The sequence below is a fragment of the Pituophis catenifer genome, unplaced genomic scaffold (genome assembly GCF_029215685.1).
Source record: "Pituophis catenifer annectens isolate HBS135680 unplaced genomic scaffold, rPitCat1.0.hap2 SCAF_5, whole genome shotgun sequence".
In the NCBI taxonomy this organism is placed as follows: domain Eukaryota; kingdom Metazoa; phylum Chordata; class Lepidosauria; order Squamata; family Colubridae; genus Pituophis; species Pituophis catenifer.
Window position 1 is genome coordinate 10,846,810 of NW_027256885.1, and position 20,147 is coordinate 10,866,956.

General features: G+C 40.7%; 1 protein-coding gene across 1 annotated transcript in view; it reads right to left on the reverse strand.

Moving 5' to 3' along the window:
- Positions 1-14,617: 14,617 nt before the first annotated feature.
- The window catches only part of DBP (D-box binding PAR bZIP transcription factor), an 82,612-nt gene continuing 77,082 nt past the window's right edge, over positions 14,618-20,147 (reverse strand). The window contains exon 4 of the mRNA XM_070944385.1: positions 14,618-15,858. Coding sequence (XP_070800486.1) covers positions 15,643-15,858 — 216 coding nt within the window. The 3' untranslated portion in view covers positions 14,618-15,642. The remainder of the gene's footprint in view (positions 15,859-20,147) is intronic.

Here is a 20,147-nt window from a genome sequence, read left to right on the forward strand (position 1 = left end):
TAGAAACAATGTAGACCCGGAGTTAAGCACTGTTACTTGCAAATGCTTGTTCTCCTGCTTCCGCTCCGTCTGCTCTTGTAATCAATCAATCTCACTTTTGCCTGCAGAGTTGGTCGCGACGTCTGGCTCTGTTTAAAACAGAGTCGTCCCGGATCCGGAGCTTCAGTGGGCTGACCGGGGAGCTCTCGCCCTCCGAGCCTCTGGAGTTATTCCAGAGGATTTACGGGGAGCTCTACCCACACCCACCGGCTCTCCTCTCCTTCTTCTCCCGATGGAAAGGTTTTCAAGCCTCCAGACAGCTGCTTAACGCTGTCAAAGCGGCTTTACGAGATCACGGGGCTGGCGGTCCGGAGAGACCATCCACAACGCCGGCGGTGCCAACCGGAAGTCCGTTCCCCTCCCTCTTTTATCAAACGTACCCTAAACAGGAGACCTAGAATTGTAATTGTGACTTTGGTCACAAGGTGGCAGTCATGCTGTGGATTAAACATATTTTTTTCAGCAAATGTTAAAAACTGTAAAGAAAAACCAAGGGATGGGGAGGGGGGCAGAGACTGTGCATAAATATGAACTTACAAATAAAATGAGTTGCAAAAACTTTGTTGTGGCTTTTCTATGCAGCACCATAGTAGGAAAGTTTCCTTCTGTCCTTTGGCCTCTTCCAGCTGAGGGTTGTCTTGTAAATCAGAGCTACTTAAGGTTCTACTTTAAACTTTTTTATAGAAATCCATATGTAGTCTTTTCCTTTTCCAAACTCAGTTGGACCATGAAGATGAGCCACCATCATTTAATATAGTAGAATGTTAGCCATATTGGGCTTGAAGTTGGTTTGGTCTTGATTTCAGGTGGCATTCAAACCATATATCTTATTTATTTGTTTGTTTGTTTATTTAAGTTAACTGTTGACAGTGGTTGAGTGTGTTATCGATAATTTTATTTTGCACTACAGTAAATAACAGGTTGTGTGGGAAGAAATATCCATCTGGTTCAGTTCTAAGCTAGGAGAAAGGCACTGGAGACAAAATGGAGGATGGAGGCTGATTGGAAAGATGGTTTAATGATGAAGCAGAACCACATGGGTGGTTCTAGGCAGCTGACCACATGGAGTTGAGAGTGGGGGGTTTTATACCTTCTCTTGGGCTTTGCACTTGAGCTTCCTGTTCCTGTGCAAGAACATGTATTCTATTGGCTGTTGTCAGACTCCCATGGGGCTATGTAGTGGTTATGTAGAGGTCATAGCTGGCTCTATAGACAAAGTACAAATCCTAGGTGTTTGAGCCAAGTATGGTTCAAGGTTCTGATGCAATAATTCCTATTTTGGCTTAATGGCTTTGCTCTGGTTTGGATCTTGAGTGAGGGCTAATCCTATCACTCTGCTTTGTTCAGACTTTGCTGCAGGGAGTAATGGATTACCAAATCTGCATTTCTAAAAGCTGCTCCAGCTCAGTATCTGCTTGGGGACAGGGAGCTGGGCTCTGAGTTTCAGTCTCCCTTAAGATTTTTTATTTCTTTTTAGGGGAAATATTTCATCCTGCCTTTTTTAAATATTCCTCAAAATATCTCATTCTTCGGGGGGGGGGCTTCCCACAGTTGGTTGATTTTGACTATCTCATTTGTCTCTCTCTCTGTCTCATATACACAAACACTGTTAAGAAGCCATGGCTTGTTTTGAACATGGCTTATTAAAGATTCAAAGCATTCCGAATCCATTTTACAGATGAACCAAGTTTACATGCTTTGTGGTTCGCTGGCCAGTTCCTGTTTTGCTTCCCCTCCCTTTTTTCAAAAGTTGATTTGCACCACTCTCCAGAGGATTATTTACAATCTTGGTCAGAATTTTTTTTAAAAGAATAAACAAGAGGAAGCATAAGCCATCAGTTCTATAGCTCCTTTTGGCCACCTGCTAAGCCAGTGATGTCAAACCTATGATACGTGTGTCATGACATTTTCGATGATGTGCCAATGTTCACCAACATCTGTCAACATTTATTCTCGAAAGTGTGCCCTGTCCTCACGTGATTTTCGAGGCTGTGTAGGCTATGTTAGAATGGGAGGTGCTCTTGAGCGGCCAGCAGACCAGGGGTGAAATCTAAAAATTTTTGCTACCGGTTCTGTGGGCATGGCTTAATTAGTGGGCAGGGCTTGGTGGTAAGGTGACTGGGAGGGCGTGGCTTGTTGGTCAGGTGGGCGTGGCCAAGTCAATGTCACTTCTTTGCCCTTTTTTAACCTACAAAACACAACACAACACAACTGGCTCACCCACAATATAAAAGCAGCTGTGCTAGACCCAAAATGGGCCCTGCAACAAGCAGGAACCTCACAGCGCCACAAAAAGCCCAAAAAAACAACTTTCACACTTTACACACACAAAATTCCACATACAGCTTTGTGAGATTTTGTGTGTTTGTGTAGTTAGAGTGAAACACTACAGAAACACACTAAATCTCAGAAAGCTGCACAAATATTTTATTTTATTTTTATATAAAAGCAGGTAAATTTAAAACTTCCTAAATTTTAAATGGCTAGGTCTAAAAAAAGAACAACTAAAAAAAACCCAATTAACTATTTTTTTAAAGCTCCCAAAGGGGAAAAAAACTTACCCAATAGAACAGGGGTCTCCAACCTTGGCAACTTTAAGACTTGTAGACTTCAACTCCCAGAATTCCTCAGCCAGCTTTGCTTGATTGCAGGCAAGGAGATTCAGTTGCTTGCTGATGCAATGGATTGCAGGGATTACAGCAAGGCGTTGCGACCAGCAGCTAAGGTAAGCAAGCTGAGGGGGGAAGGGGGAGGGATTTTTGCTACCGATTAGCAGGCAACTCAGCTGAGATCATCAGAGCTTGGATTGTCAGAGCCATTTAAAAGAAAAAAAAGGCTCTGATGATCGTGTGGCTCATCTGGGCATGGGGGGCGGGGGCAGGGATTTTTGCTACCGGTTCTCCGAACTGCCCGCCACCATCGCTACCTACTCGCCCGAGCCGGTCTGAACCGGGAGCATTTCACCCCTGCTGCAGACCCTGAAGTCAGGCAAGAAGGCTGTTGCTTTTTCAGTGCCTCTGGAGTCTCTGAAAATTGGGCAAGAATGGGGTGTGCTTTGCAGAGTTTTCAGAGGCCGTGGAAGAGCATTCTCCAAAGCCACTTCAAGAATAAAGGCCTTGTGCAATCTGGAGCAGCCGTGGGTAGGCCCCACGGGGCTGTCAACAGAAAGATCCTGGGGAGTGTTGAGTGGGGCAATTGCACCATTCCCCAAAACTTGGAGGACTTGGGGAATGGTGAAAGGAGGCCTTTTTGAGTGGCTGTAGTGGCTGTAGGACTGAGGTCAAAGCCTGGGCCTAGTTAAGTGCCCAGTTAACTCTAGGCCCAGTTAAGTGCCACTCACTATTCAGGGTAGCCTAGATGGGGGGGATAAGAGAATTGCTTTGTGTGTGTGTGTGTGTGTGTGTGTGTGTGTGAGAGTGTGTGTGAGAGAGAGAGAGAGAGAGTGAGAGTGAGAGATACTAGTAGAGTCAAATTAGGCATTTTCTAAATTTGTGTTTAGATGTTTAGATGCTGGCCCAATTAGTCACACATCATGCTCTGCCTAAAATTCCCCATGCCACTTATGGCTTAGCAGTTTATGTAGCCAGTGATTGTCCCTTGCTTAAAAGAAATACGTACTATGCAATGGTGAAATCTAAAATTTGTTACTACCGGTTCTGTGGGTGTGGCCAATTTTTTTTTTTACTTTTAAAACCATTTTTTCTACAACCTCTTCGGCAAAGAGGTTGTAAAAAAAATGCTTTCAAAAGGCTCTGACGATCCCAGCTGAGTTGCCTGATCTGCAGAGGCTTTTTTTCTTTTAAATGCCTCTGACGATCAGGCAACTCAGCTTGGATCGTCAGAGGCATTTAAAAGAAAAAAAGCCTCTGCAGATCAGGCAACTCAGCTGGGCTCGTCAGAGCCTTTTGAAAGCATTTTTTCTACAACCTCTGAAGAGGTTGTAGAAAAAATGCTTTTAAAAGCCTTTGACGATCCCAGCTGAGCTGCGAGATCATCAAAGGCTTTTTTTTTACTTTTAAAAGCATTTTTTCGGCCGAAGAGGTTGTAGAAAAAATGCTTTTAAAAGTAAAAAAAAAAGCCTCTGATGATTGTGCGGCTCAGCTGGGCATGGGGGGGGCAGGGATTTTTGCTACCGGTTCTCCGAACCACCCGCCTCCATCGCTACCAGATCGGGTGATCCGGTCCAAACCGGGAGCATTTCATCCCTGGTACTATGTCATTTCTTTTGACTGTAACTGGGGTTTTCACAACATATTCTAACTTTTGACAAGGTCCCATCACAAAAGTTATTTGGAGTCTGCTTACTCTTTTCAGATTATGAATTAATATTACTATTTTTACATAGCTACCTTGCTTGACTTTCTAGTTCATGTGGACTAGCCACGCAACTTTCCCACTGCAACAGTGACTCTGAGAAACAGCAAATAATTCACTTTTAATACACCGGAATGTTGTTGCTCTGAGTGATAAGAGCAATTGTTTTATCACTTTCAGGCTTTTTTTGTGGGGGTGTATTCATTAAAGGATTACCCTCTCCGCAGTAATGAAGCTATGTTCTAAAAATATGCATGGACTAGCTGTGAAGTGGGAGGCCTTGACCCAAGTTTGTCATATAGCTGCGTATCTCTCAACCATGGAGTTAGGAGTGCTGTTGCTACTAGTTGGCCCCCTTTCTAATCTGGAGTCCAGCTACTAGTTTGACTTGAATCTAACAGTGACTTGTTAGTTACATGGAAGAGTAACCAGCTGGAAATGGGTGTTGCAGGATAGCTCATGAAGGAGTTAGGAGCAAGTCACTTCCCTGTTGTTGCCAAAAGGATTCATGATCTTGGAAGTCACCAGGAGTGAAGACCCTTAGAGACTAGTTTTATTCAGGGGTGAAATCCAGCAGGTTCTGGAGAACCGGTAGCGGAAATTTTGAGTAGTTCGGAGAACTGGCAAATACCACCTCTGGCTGGCCCCAGAGTGGGGTGGGAATGGAGATTTTACAGTATCCTTCCCCGCCACACCCACCAAGCCACACCACGCCCACCAAGCCACGCCCACAGAATCAGTAGTAGAAAAATTTGGATTTCACCACTGGTTTTATTACACCAGTGTAGGACAATGAGACACACCTTAAGGTTACAAAAGGCCACTGCTGCCTGGAGGGCTGTGTATGTTGAACACATCTACAGGGATGAGAATGACAACTCAGACAGAGACTAACTCGAGTCTGACAGCAGCAGCTGAAGACTACAGTTAGATTTGGAGTTGTACTGGGGTGAAATGCTACCGGTTCGGCTGAACCGGTAGCGGTGGCAGCGCGTGGTTTAGAGAACCGGTAGCGGCGGCAGCGCGAGGCTCCGCCCACCCGCCCGGACGTCATTACTTCCTGGTTTTAACCAGGAAGTAACCTGTTTACTTCCTGCGCATGCGCAGAGCGCACACTTCCAAACCAGTAGGGAAGGTAAGTAGATTTCACCCAAGTTGTACTCAAATCTCAGTGCCTAATATTTTATCTAGAAGCACAGAAGCCGGAATTGGGGCAAAACATTCTCTGTCCTCAAGCTACATATAATGGTATATGGCAGGGCTGTCAAACTCACGGCCCGTGGGCCAGATACGTCATGCACTGGCCACGCCCATGCCCGGTTTAGCAAAGGGGGGGAAAGTTGCGATACATCACATGACACTGCTGTGATGCCGCAAGTTTGACACCCCTGGTATATGGCAATGACCTTGGGGAGGGGGGAAGGAAGAGATGCTGTCTAAGGTACAATCAGATAAGAGATGGCATAGCCACCATTGCATAAAGGGCAGAGAAAGAAACCCAGAAAGGAACATCCCCAACTTCTCAGGCTGTAAAAAAAGACGGAAGGAGAACTGTACTGTCAGATGTGCATGATTGTGGTACAATAAAGTAGAATTAACTCATCTGGTTATATCTCCTGTCTGGGAAAGTAGATCAATCTTGCAAATCTGAAAATACAATTTTCCCCAGTCACTTTTACAGCCTGAGGAGATTCCTTTCTCTTTCTCTGCCCATTATGCAGCTGCGGGCTATGCCTTCTCTTATCTGATTCTTCCTTAGGCAGGATCCCTTCCCCCTCCCTCATCTCCCAAGGCCACTTCTATACAGGTAGTCCTCGACTTACAACAATTCATTTAGTGACCATTCAAAGTTACAATGGCACTGAAAAAAGTGACGACCGTTTTTCAGTTACGAACTTTGCAGCATCCCCAGGATTATGGGATTAAAATTCAGATGCTTGGCAACTGGTTCATATTTATGACCATTGCTGTGTCCCAAGGTCATGTGATCACCTTTTGTGGCCTTCTGACAAGCCAAGTCAATGGGGAAGCCAGACTCACTTAACAACCGGGTTACTTATCAACTGCATTCATTTAATTAATTATCTAAGTATACTCACTTCTATCTATAGTAACTTTGCATATTTTATATATCAACTTATTAATATTTAGTAATATAAGAATTACAGTACTTTCTTGGTTTAGATATATATAATATACTCTGAAGCTATGATATTTTAAATCTTCTATATATATTCCGCTGCTTAGCATTTATAGTACTTATTAGTATTTTTATAGTATTTAAAACTGTAATTGTATTTAAAATCAAGTATTCAAAAATTTCCATTTACAGTATTTATAGTACTTTAAGCATTTAAAAGTACAATATTTAGCCAAATTAATTGCTATATTGATACATTGATTGTGACTTGTTGATTAACTGATATATTGATTGTATAGTATTGAACTGTCTAACTCATATCTACTAAACTAGTTATATTTGTTTATAAATTTAGAAGGAAAAATTAGGTATAGGAATATATATATATATATATATATATATATATATATATATATATATATATATATATATAAAAAGATAATAGAGGCACTAACTGGCGAATGAGAATTTGGAGTAACATCGATAGGATAATTAGAGAGCAAAAGAAAATTTTGAAAGAAATGACAAGCATGTCATTCACAGCGGGGAAAACAGGAAAAAAGACTCCCTCTAATCCCACTATAACGACAACCTCTCCGGCGACACAAAAATCAACAGAAAGCCTGGCAATGCAAACTCTGCAAGCATCATTAACCCTGATCCAAGAAACGATGATGGCAATGCAGGAAAAACTGTTAAATAACCATGTCGAATTAAAATCAGACATACATGCATTGGACCAGAAAATGAATGAAATCCAAACATCAATAGTTAATAATGAACAACGAATTCAAAAAGCTGAAACAAGAATTGACCAAACTGAAAAGAAATTAGATATTGTGGATCAAACATTAACAAGTCAAAATAAAGAGTTAGAAGACTCAATAATCCAATTGGAGATGGACCAGGCTTCCTTCTACTTGCGATTTCAGAATGTTGTCGAGGACAAAGAGGAAGACCTAGGTGAAAAGATGGCGGAGCTGATAGCTGATGCACTTCACCAAGACAAACAGGCAATAATTAGGGAGCTGGACGACGTATACAGGGTCCAGACTAACTACGCAAGAAGGAACAAGCTTCCTAGAGAAGTACATATCCGCTTCGCACGGAAAAAAGTTAAAGATATTCTATATAACATGGCAAGAGACGAACAGATAACATATCGAGGAAAAGAAATAATAATCCTAAAACAGATACCAAGAAGAGTCCGGGAGATGAGGAAGGGATACAGATTTTTGGCCATACAGTTGAATAAAAGAAAGATACTATTCAGGTGGCTTCTCCCAGAAGGGATGCTAATAACCTGGCAAGGAAGAAAAATCAAAATAGAAAGCCTGAGTACAGCACAAGATTTCCTTGATCAGTTGAGAGGTGTGGAAGAAGAGCAGGGTAGCAAGGAAGAACTAGAAACAGCAGTAGTGGAGGAGGAAGCCCCACACCAACAGAATACGAACGAAGCAACTGCAGAGGAGAAGACAGAAGAAGAAGCCAAAGAGAAGAAAACAAGACCAGTAAGGGCCGTAAGAAACAAACAAGAACCAATAATCAGATAGAGGTATAGAGATGAATGACTTGAAGCTAATATCCGTAAATGTCAATGGACTAAATGATTACAAAGAGGAAAAGAATTTTAACAAAATTAGGTAAACAAAATGTTGATATAATGTGTTTACAAGAGGTACACATAAAAAAAAGAAGAGAGTAAATGTTTAGAATATAAAAAATTCGGTCAAACATTCGATTCGCTGGCAGAGAAAAAGAAGAGGGGGGTGGTAATTTACGTAAAAAAAGGAATTGAAGCAGAATTGAAATTCAAAGATACAAAAGGTAGAATCCTCATGATTGAAATTAAGAGAGGGAATTCCAAGGTATTATTAGTGGGCATTTATGCCCCAAATAAAAAACAGGGAGAATTTTTTAAGAAACTCCATGAACAATTAGTGAAAATGGCATATAACGAAATCTGTATGATAGGGGATTTCAATGGCATTGTGGACCCGGAGAAGGACCACAAGAGCAATAAAGAAAAAAAAAATAAAAGGACAAATTTACCGAGAGCTTTTTTCGAGTTAGTCGATGAATTAGATTTAATTGACATTTGGCGTACCTTGCATCCAAACGATAGGCAATATACCTGTCAAGTATTTGCAAGCCATTGGCACATATATCATACAGACACTAGTGGAGGCAGAAAGTGCCCCCACCCCTATGTGGAGAGGAGGGGCTTACACTGAGTATAAAACCCCCTCTAACCTTTCCACCTTGCTCTCTTTTACGTTTGTTCTCCATGAGACATGATCTTTGATAGGGGTAGTCACACACGCTGTGTGCCCCCTATCCTAATGGATATTAAGACAGCCTTTTGTATATAGTTAATATGTTTTGTTATATGAATAAATACATTTATCACATTTATTCATGCATCTGCCTTTGGACTCTTCTATGCTCCTGGGTGTTTCTACGATCCCAATTTCCACAATACCTTCTTTTCAAATGCACAAAAGTCGTGGTCCAGAATTGACATGGCATGGGTTAGTAGGAATTTGGGGTTAGAAATCGGAACAGCTGTAATTAACCCAAATGATTGGGCAGATCATAATCCACTAGAAATTAGATGGAAGCTTGTTCAGAGAAAATACCAACGGAGGTGGAGGTTAAATGCTAAATTATTGGGCGACAAAGACTGTATACAAAAATTCAAAGAAGAAATAAACCTCTTTTTTAAGGAAAATGAAAACAAAGGCACATCCCGCGCAATAGTATGGGATACAATGAAGGCCTATCTGAGAGGAGTCGCGATTTCATATACTGCACATAAAAATAAAGAAGAAAGGAAGATCCTGGAAGACTATTTAAATCATATAGGAGAATCAGAAAGAAAACTCCAAGATAACCCAGAAGATGAAGCTGCCAAAGAAAATTGGATGATGTGGAAGCATAAAGTAAATATCATGGAGCAAGAAGAGCTGGCACAAAGAATGAAAAGAACGAAACAATATCTTTTTGAGAATACTAACAAATCGGGCAGGTGGCTGGCCTATAAATTAAAAAAGGAAAATGAAAGGGGAATAATTCATACCTTAGAAGACTCTAAGGGCGAATTATTGACTAACGAGGAAGGAAAAGGGGATAGGGTGAGAGAATACTACGAATCCCTATACAAAGAAGAGGAGATACCGGATGACAAAATAGAACAATATTTGATAAAAGCAGAGCTCCCACAAATAACTGATGATGAGAAAGAAATGCTCAACAGAAAGATTACAATTGAAGAATTAAAAACAGCCCTCTCCAAATTGAAAAATAATAAAGCGCCAGGACCTGACGGATTCCCAGGGGAAATATATAAAAAATTAGAAGAAACACTCCAACCGAAATTAGTAGAAATTTTTAATGATGTATTGTTAGACCAAAAAATTCCAGAATCATGGAAAGAGGCACATGTTACACTTGTGCCGAAAGAAGGTGCCGACCTAAAACAAATTCAAAATTACAGACCAATTTCGCTCCTAAATACTGACTACAAATTATTCATGGGTATAATGGCAGAAAGAATGAAAAAGATTTTAAATAATTGGATATACAAAGACCAGAACGGATTTTTACCGGGGAGACAAATTAGGGATAATTTGAGAATCGTGCTAGACACACTAGAGTATTATGAAGAACACCCCGGAAAACAGATGGCTCTGATCTTTGTTGATGCTCAAAAAGCATTTGACAATCTAAATTGGAAATTTATGATTAAACAAATTGAGATTATGAAATTCGGAACAAATTTTGAAATGATGATTAAATCTATTTACAATAACCAAAAGGCGAGCATCCTGGTGAATGGGGATAGGACCAAAACATTCCAAATTAGTAAGGGAGTAAGGCAAGGTTGTCCCCTATCCCCCTTATTGTTTATTTTGGCCCTAGAAGTTCTTCTCCGGAAAATTAGAACTAACGAGGAAATAAAAGGTTTGAAGATCAGGAAGGAGACCTACAAGACGCAAGCATTTGCGGACGACGTAGCTTTAATCCTTGAAGACCCCATAGAATCGGGACCTAAAGTATTAGAGGAATTAAGTAAATATGGAGAGGTGGCAGGCTTTATACTGAACAAAACTAAAACCAAAGTATTGATCAAGAACACAACTGAGAGCCAGAAGAACGAGATAGAAGAAGTATTAGGATTACAGGTTGCCAAAAAAATTAAATACCTAGGAATTTGGATTACATCAAGATGTTCGACCCTGAAAGACGATAATTATATTCCCCTAATTAGAAAAATGAAACAAGACCTAGATAGCTGGAAAAAAATAAGACTATCACTTTTGGGCAAGATAGCCACAATTAAGATGAACATCCTCCCCAGAATATTATTCTTATTCCAAAATATACCGATAAATTTAGATAAAAAAATTTTTTTAGAATTAGACCAAATCATCAGAAAATTTATATGGGAGGGAAAAAAACCGAGATTTTCCATTAAAATTTTAAGGGGCAAAAGAGATATAGGCGGATTTGGACTCCCGGATTGGGAAACATACTACAGGGCAGCTAAGCTAGTTTGGTTAAGAGACTGGATCACCCTGGAAAATGAGAGGATTCTCACTTTAGAAGGCCATGACTTGCAAAAAGGCTGGCACGCCCACATTTGGGACACGGAGAAGAAAAGGAAGACACATTTCCATAGACATAAAATTAGAGACTCCTTGATACAAACATGGACTCAGATTAGGCAGAAATATTACAAAAAAATTCCAAATTGGCTCTCAACGATGGAGGCCCTGACCCACCCAAATAGGTGGGAGAGAGAGAAAATGGGCAGATACAAAGATATTTTGGACGAAGGAGGGAGGCTTAAACCAAATGACACCTTACGAGAGCAAGGAATAATCTTAGATTGGTGGACCTACTCACAAGTAAAATCCAGATATCAGAGAGACAAAGAACAATACGGTTTAGAACTTGGACCAAATGGATTGGATAAAGTCCTGATGGGAACAAATAAAAAGATTCTGGCAAAACTATACAATTATTTATTAGGCGAGGGTAAGTTCAAAGATGTCACAAAGAACCAAATAATTGCATGGGAGAAAAATATAGGGCGCGATATAAATTTTGGGGAATGGGAGGAGGCATGGAACAGAAATCTTAAACTTACTAGAGCGGTGGCATATAAGGAAAACCATTACAAAATGTTGCATAGATGGTACCTAGCCCCGGCCAGACTAGCAAAGATATATCCCAATATACATCCCAACTGTTGGAAATGTGGCCATGGTCAAGGCACCTTCTTTCACATGTGGTGGACATGCCCGGAAGCGAAAGGATACTGGAATAAAATTAGGAGGTGGTTACAAGAAATAATTGACGAAGATATTGAACTAACACCAGAGATTTTCCTCCTGGGAATAATAAAGAAGCCATATAGAAAGGAAATGACACATTTAATGATCCACATAATTACAGCCGCTAGATTGGCATACGCACAGTACTGGAAAGAGAAAACTCAACCACCAGAAGAGCTTACAATTAAGAAAATACTCGAGTGCGCAGAGATGACTAAATTAACTTATGAATTAAATGATGAGAAGTCAGTTTACTATATGGTATGGGAAAGGTGGTACAAGTGGTTGCATGACAAAATGAAAGAAAGATCCAAAGGTGTGTTAAATATTGGTTAAAAGTGAGTTGAAATGTCACCAAGTACTACTTATGTAAATAGTTAAAACACTGCACATCCGATACTAATTGAAAATGTTATCATACTTGTGTGTTTTATGTTTTATGTTTCTGTTTGAATGTTTGTTTTTCCTTTTTTTCTTTTTTCTATTTTTTATTCTTTTTTGTTTTGTAAAAAAACCTCAATAAAGTTTCTATAAAAAAAAAAAAAAAATTAACAACCGGGTTACTTATCAACTGCAGTGATTCACTTAACAACCGAGGCAAGAAAGGCCACAAAACAGGGCAAAACTCACTTAACAAATGTCTCACTTAACAACAGAAATCTTGGCCTCAATTGAGGTCATAAGTCGAGGATTACCTGTATACTATTATATTGTGGGACATTCCAAAAGAATGGGTGTGGGCTTGCAATGGCCTTGTATTCAAGTTTTGATCTGATCAACCCTGGCTGGCTTTACCTATGCTTCTACTATACAACTACATCTCAGTTCATGTCCTCCTACCTGCTTAACAAACTCCAAAAACTGGGAGAGGTTGGATTTTTCCAGAGATCAGGACATCTCTGTTGAGTCTCAACCAACTGGAAAGACGATATTAAAGTAGGGTTTCCACCAACTTGTAACTTAGTTAAGGAACTTTTGGCCCTACAGATAATGCTGGATCTCTTATAAGTTTTAGCCAGTGTTGCTATATTTTAGGATAATGGGAAGCATTCAGCATTCAGGAGGCTACAACTTTAAGCAGTGGAAGTTCTGTGTCTTACATGACACCCTGCATTTGCCTTTATTCCATGCATTTAATGAAATAATACTACATAACCTACAAAGATCAGAATCATGCAAATCGTGGTATTTGTTTTGACCCAGCAGTATTGAGGGGTCTTTGGTGCTCTCTGAGTTTGGTTGTTTTCTTGCAGACATTTCATTACCCAAACTAGGTAACATCATCAGCACTGATGATGTTACTTCATTTGTGTAATGAAACGTCTGCAAGAAAACAACCAAACTCAGAGAGCACCAAAGACCGCTCATTTTAACCCTGAGCTACAAATATTCTCCTTTATTGGTAAGCCATGGTATTCCCTGAAATTATGGAAGCCAAGGTTGGACTTTGACTAAGCAAAAATAGGAACAGTATTGACCCTTTTGAACTTTGGTGAAGACTCCTGACAGTACCACGAACAGCCAAAAACACAAACCGACGGATCATAAAATAAATCAATCCAGCGTTTTCATTTGAGGCACAAATGATCAGGTTCAAATTATCCTACTTCAGACACATTATGTGAAGATCTCACTTCCTGGAGAAGACTCCAATGCCGGGAAAGAAAGAGAAGATGGTGACCAGCAACAAGATAATCGCTCGAGTTAGAATAGCGATGAGAGCTTAAGACTCAGTAAGGACAGATCATCATGGAGAAAATCTCAATGGTCACTAAGAGTCAGTGACTTGATGGTACGTAATCATTACAGGTAGTCCTCAATTTACAACCATTCACTTAGTGACTGTTCAAAGTTACAACTGACGGCCATTTTCACACGACCGTTGCAGCATCCCCGTGGTCATGTGATCAAAATTCAGCCACTTGGCATCTGGCATGTCACCAGATTCACTTAACAACCGTGTTACTGACTTAACAACTGCAGTGATTCACTTAACAACTAGGGCAAGAAGGGTTGTAAAATGGGCAAAACTCACTTAACAACTGTCTTGCTTAGCAACGGAAATCTCAGGCTCAATTTTAGTTGTTAAATCAAGGACTACCAGTGGCAACATTATATGTTAGTCTTTCAGGTGTCACAAGATGCTCTTATTACAGCAAAGTTGCTTTCCTTGTTCATGTTCTCTCCCATGCATATAAATAGTCTCCCCCAACCTTTATAGAAAGGGAATTGTAAAATTAAAAACAAACAAAAAGGAAAGTGGTTGTTTGATCCAATGCCAAAAATGGCCCAGCCTGTAAAAATAGCTGATACAGCACAAAGGAACTATCTCGTGTGTATGTCTGCATTACATCTACAGACAGGTATGTGAACAGAGACAGAAAATTTATTTGGTGATTGTATTTTGTAAAATCCCATCTTCCTTTATTCCTCATTGTTTGTAGCATATAATTGTAAACATCTTTGGGGGGGGACGACTGCCATCGAGCCCTCCCCAAAACGTAACAAAACTGTTACATGGAAAATTAAAAAGATTAGGAATCTCTCCAAAGGAGATTTTAAACATGTTTGTCTGGCAGTCCCTTTCTGTACGAAAGAACCATTCTTCCCTTAATAGAAGAACATAGTTTAATCTCATAAATCTTGCCTATAGTGAATGTGGCTGTGTGTATATACATATACACATACAGTATATATACACACACACAGCAACCACACATTTTGTCTGTTTTACAAAAAGAGATGAAACGAAACTTTATATATACTGTATGTGTGTGTGTGTGTATGTATGTATATAAATTTCATATTTAGAAGGGACACAAATGAGGTCTCGTGTTTTATCATTTCTGTACATATGACACTACAACTGGGCAGTGCTAGGAGACAGATGCAGTCACTTGCCTTTTTTAACTAAAACAGAGAATAATATAACAAAGTAAGGACCACTAGCTTTGCCATCAGATGTAAAGTCCCCTTCGGCCAAGTGTGGAAATAAAATGAGTAAGCAACCCGTTTGATTTAATTTGGCGTTCTATAGACAGAAGAGTCTTGATGGTTACTGATCTCAAAAAGAAGGATTTTCCATTCAGGGTGTCCAAGACTTCGAGGCTTCCTTGAAAGGGGCATGTAAAATCATAGTGGTAGGGATGAGCCCAGAAAACCTGTATATCACATCCACTTTTGTAGCTGGCTTGCCTGTCCCTTAATCGTAACCCCACAGTCGATGAATGAAATGAGAAAGGGTTAAACTGTGCAATCATCTGCTGAAAAAAACTATTTGTGTGACCGAGCCTAGGCACTGAGATCTGCCTAAAGAGCTCCTGGGTCATCCATATCCAAGTCCCATCCAAATCCCCCACAGGACAGTGGTTTGCAGACGTGACAGTCTCCGATTGAATTGCCCTTTGGATCGAGAGTTCACCAACAAGCCAAACCCTAAGATACAGGTGTAGAGAGAACGTGCGTGCACATGTATGTTAGTGTGTGCAATACATCTTCCACCGTGCTACAGAGCCCTTGTGTCTTCCAGGTATCTACGATGCCCAGTTCAACATCTTGGCTGCTGTCCTGTTCTGGGTGAGGGGCAGGCCATGCCCACCCAGGAACTCTTGTTTGTACACCCAGAACCATGGTTAGTCCCTGCAGGTAGAAAGTGCTCACCGCAGACCTTTCCCTCGTTCCAAACATCTGTCGTTGGATTATTTGTTTGCCTGGTTTGGGAAGACAGGGGGTCTGGGTTGAAAAACCAGGATGGCCCTACCACCTCGGTAGCAGGATCTTGGAGAAGACCACAGCGCCCTGCTGTGGATTTTACAAGGTGCTGTGCTGAGATTCATATTTAGAGAGGATGCTGCGGTAGTGAGTTAGTTCCTGGCGGATATTGGCCACTTCTTGGCGAAGGACTGCGTTCTCCTTCTCCAAAAAAGCCGCCCGAACAGTGATTTGATTCTCTTTCAGGCGGCGAGCATCTCTTGAGCGTTTTGCTGCCTCATTGTTCTTGTACCGCCTGTTCCAATATTTTTCATCCTGATGCAACATGGGGAAAAAAAGGGGGGGGGGCAGGGGGAGGGAAAGAAGAAAAAAGTGACATATGAAAGAAAGTATCACATAAGCATTGCACACTAGATAATTCAGAAAATTTCCCACAAGGCTCTGCATCACTTAAATGTTCGTATGCAGTTCCTACACGGACTTGACAACAGTTGGTCCTCTGTCCAATTCAGGGCAATTTTTCTGCTCTAAGAAGCAATGCACTGTACATGAATGCTGATGGCCATATCTCTGAATGGTTTCATCATCCAGGCTGAGGATACTCATGGTCAAATCCAGTAGTGGGCTGCAACCAGTTTAACAACTGGTTCTGTGAGTGCACGCTTCAAAGGGCCTAACACATGCAGTTGGCAGAGGGTTTTAAATGGATTTTAAAATGATCTTTCCAAGTAAAGATGTGCCGTGTTTGGACAGGCTCTCTTGCTGACCTTGTTGATGGCAGGCACTTTTAAAAAGAGACTGATAGCTATAGTGAGCACACCCCCTCTGGACTTCCCACTTTTGATACAGATATTCACTCCTTTTTGAATAAAGGAGAGATAGTTTGGTCTGGTGGTTAAGGCACCAGGCTAGAAACCAGGTGACTGTGATTTCTAGTCTTGCTTTAACCATGAAAGCCGGCTAGGTGAGGAACCAGAAGCGTTGCAGCGAGACTGGCTGGAAAATAGTGGGCTCCAATGAGCCTCGCGAAAATCCAGCCAGACAAACGGCTGTTGTGGGGGTCTTCAGACCGGAACCGTCTTGTAGGGATGGTGAAGAAGGAGAGGCACCTCGGATGACCAAGAGGAACAGGCAAGTTCCTTGAAGGGTCGGAGGCAGCTCTCTGAACCGGCAGCAGGGGTGGCAGCCATTAAAACGACCGCTCTGAAGCTGGGGCAACTGGACTAAGATTTTGTACAGGAGCGATGTTTGAATGGAGTATTGGTACCAGGTGAGTGACTGGCCAACTCACAGGTAAAAAAGGAATTTTTTAAAATCTTAAAAGAGGTCCCAGTGCAGAAATAAGCGGCTAATTGGCACTTGGGAATTTTAATTGGAGGGAGAAGAACAAAGAGGAAGTTAAAGGACTAAAGCCCAAAAAAGAAAACTTTCTACCTGGACTTAAAATTGGACTTGGAGAAATTAAAAATAATACAGGAAAAAGAAAACCGAGGGAAAGCACTCTTTAATGAAGATTTGAATTATTTGTGATAGTTTTGATACTGGAAGGAAGAACAAAGAGGAAGCTAAAATATCAAAGCACAAGAAAGGAAATTTTACAATTGGATTTAAAACGGAATTTGGAGAAAAACAATAAAAGGAAAAGAAATTGAAGAGAAAGTATTTTTTATGTGGATTTAAAACATTTTTGTAAACATGTTACTTTGTTGTCTTGGGATTTGTGGATTGGAGAGAGACACCTGCTGGTGGAAAGAAGCACTACAATGATTGCTTTGAAAATTGAAGGAACAGCAATGACCTTGACTATCGTGAGACTTTAAGGAGTATTTGTTTCTTTTTAAACAGCTGGGTCTTGACTTTGAAAGGAGGTGAAAAATAACAAAGCTTCAAATTGGAGTGGACTAGATAAATATTTGAACTAGATATTATTTGGAAATTTAAAAAAAAAGAGACTACATGGACTTGAACCTTAATTAAGCATAAAAAATATATATTTTTTTTTGAATTGACAATATGGAGCATGGGGAGTATGAGGAAATAATGGAGATACTTAAAAATGTGCGTGAAGCATTCAAGGGTAATAAAGAAGCAGAAGCCTTCCGGTGCAGCTGTCAGGGCGGAAGATCGGCGCGGCGCGAGCTCCGTTGTGCCGAACGATTTTCTGGAGTCTCCGCGGCTTTTTTTTGCCATTCTCAGCCCCGGAGAGGTTGGGGGAGCAGAGGGGCTTTCTTCGGAGGCGAGGACAGGGAGTGCGACCCCCCGCCGTAACGAAGTGCGAGCTCTGAGGACCCGGAGAACAGGAAGAGGGCTGCGAAATAGCGGCCCCGAAGCCAATGATGCTGCGGTTTTGACCGGCACAGGGAGACAGGACAGAACGAGAAGGGACAAGAAGAAGAAGGAAATTGAACTCAAAACTGCAGGGAATGTGCAGCGACCTGAGAGAATAGCGGCAGCCCAGATTAGAAGTGAAGGAAGCTTTTACTTACTAAGTTTCTGACGATCTCGCTGCTGTGGAACTGGAGGGAAACGGAAGTACGACTTAACTGGATTACGTGATGGTGATTATTGGAGTTAATGAAAGCTTTTAGCTGTGATAATAACTGAATCCCAGCTGACAAAAGAATAATATACTGTGAATTATTAACTGTATAAAGCGGACGATGATTAGGGGGTAAATCTTCTCCTGATCCCCCTTCCTCCCCAAGAGTTCAGTGTGACAGTGAGCCCTTTCCTGTTTATTTTAACTATTCTGACAAACTGAATCAAGATTGGAGACTAATGTCTTTCTGAAGATCTAACTAATAACTAATATTGTCAATATTTATTAATTGTATATAATAATTGTGGATTAATTGATTGAGTATATAATTACCTACTTAGATTTACTATTTAACATAAATTGATATAATAATTTGTATATACATATATATAGACCTTATTTAATTGTAGATAGACAAGATAAATTTGAATTGATTTATGGTCATAAATATATAGAATTAAGAGTGAACATTAGTAGGAGCGAAGCAAGGAAAAAAGCTGAATTGAGTGTGCAAACTTAAATAGACTACATAACATTAGTGCATGATAATTTGGAAAAGTTTTCTCTGCCTAACCAATATGTCTACCACAGTAACCTCCACAAAAGTGATGAAAAAACATATAGCCTCTACAGTGGCGTCTTCGCCGATAACAACACCTCCAGGGCTAAGAAAGTCATCCGAAAACCTACCAATAACAGAGAAACCAATTACAATGCAAGGAATGCAGGTGATGTTCCAAAATATTCAAGAATTAATGGAGAAAAACCAAGAAGTGACATCTAAAAATTTCGATGACCTGAAAACCGAGATGAGTGAATTAAGAGGATAGATGAAACAAATTAAAGAGACACTGGGAGAGATGAGAACAACTCTTTCTAAACATGAGGAGAGATTGATAGAGGTTGAAAAAACCACTGAAAGAGTTGAAACCCAGATAGATAAATGCGAAAGGAGATGTGCTCAAGCGGTTGGGAAACTCGAGGAGGAAGTATTTTTAGAGATGTGGTGGAGGACAGAGAGGAACAGCTGGAGGAAATTGTGGAAGAAGTGATCGCAGAAGTAGTGGGGAAAAGGAAGGAAGACGTCTTATGGTGAGATAGATGAAGCCTATCGCGTTTACACCAACTACGCGAGACGTCATAATTTGCCAAGGGAAATCCACGTAAGACTCACCAAAAAGGCGCTTAGAGATGAAACCCTTCATAAGGCTAGGGATCAAAACGTTACATACAAAGGGCGTCAGATTACAATTCTAAAACAGATCCTTAGAAGGGTGCGAGAGCAGAGACAGAGCTATCAATTCATAACCTCGCAATTAAGGAAACACAATGCGCCATACCGATGGTTACTACCTGAAGGGCTTTTGGTGACTTGGCAAGATTGGAAGATTAAAATCGAGAATATACAGGATGCACAGGAATTTTGCGAAAACTTCTTTGGACCCACTGAAAGTGAAAAAGACAAAGAAACAGTAAAAGAGAATCAGAGAGACCAGAAGGAGGAGTGGAGAAATGAGAGAGGAACACAAGCATACCATGGAAAGGGGAAGCGAGATGGGAGGAAGGGGGAGGAAGGAGAATTAGAAGAATACGGGATTGAGACTCGCTTAGCAGCTAAAACTAAAGGGATTAACAGATAGAAATGGACCAAGGAGTGAGACTTTTGATGGTAAATGTCAATGGCCTCAATGCTCCGACAAAGAGAAGACGCATACTAGCTAAAATTGTTAAAGCCAACGTGGATATAATTTGTATGCAAGAAACACACATTAAACTATAACAAGCTAAATTACTGAAATGCCCTAAAGCAGGGAAATTGTTTGTAGTGGCTTCAGAGGAGAGAAAGAGAGGTGTAGCAATGTATGTAAAGGAATATCTCTCGCCAAAACAACTATTCGCAGACGAAGAGGGAAGAATATTAATATTAGAGGTGGAATTACTACAGAATAAAGTTTTATTGATAGGAATTTATGCCCCGAATACTAAACACAAATCATTCTTCCGAAAAATATGAAGAGAAATCCAAGACTTGGAATACGAGCAGGTATGTCTTCTGGGCGACTTT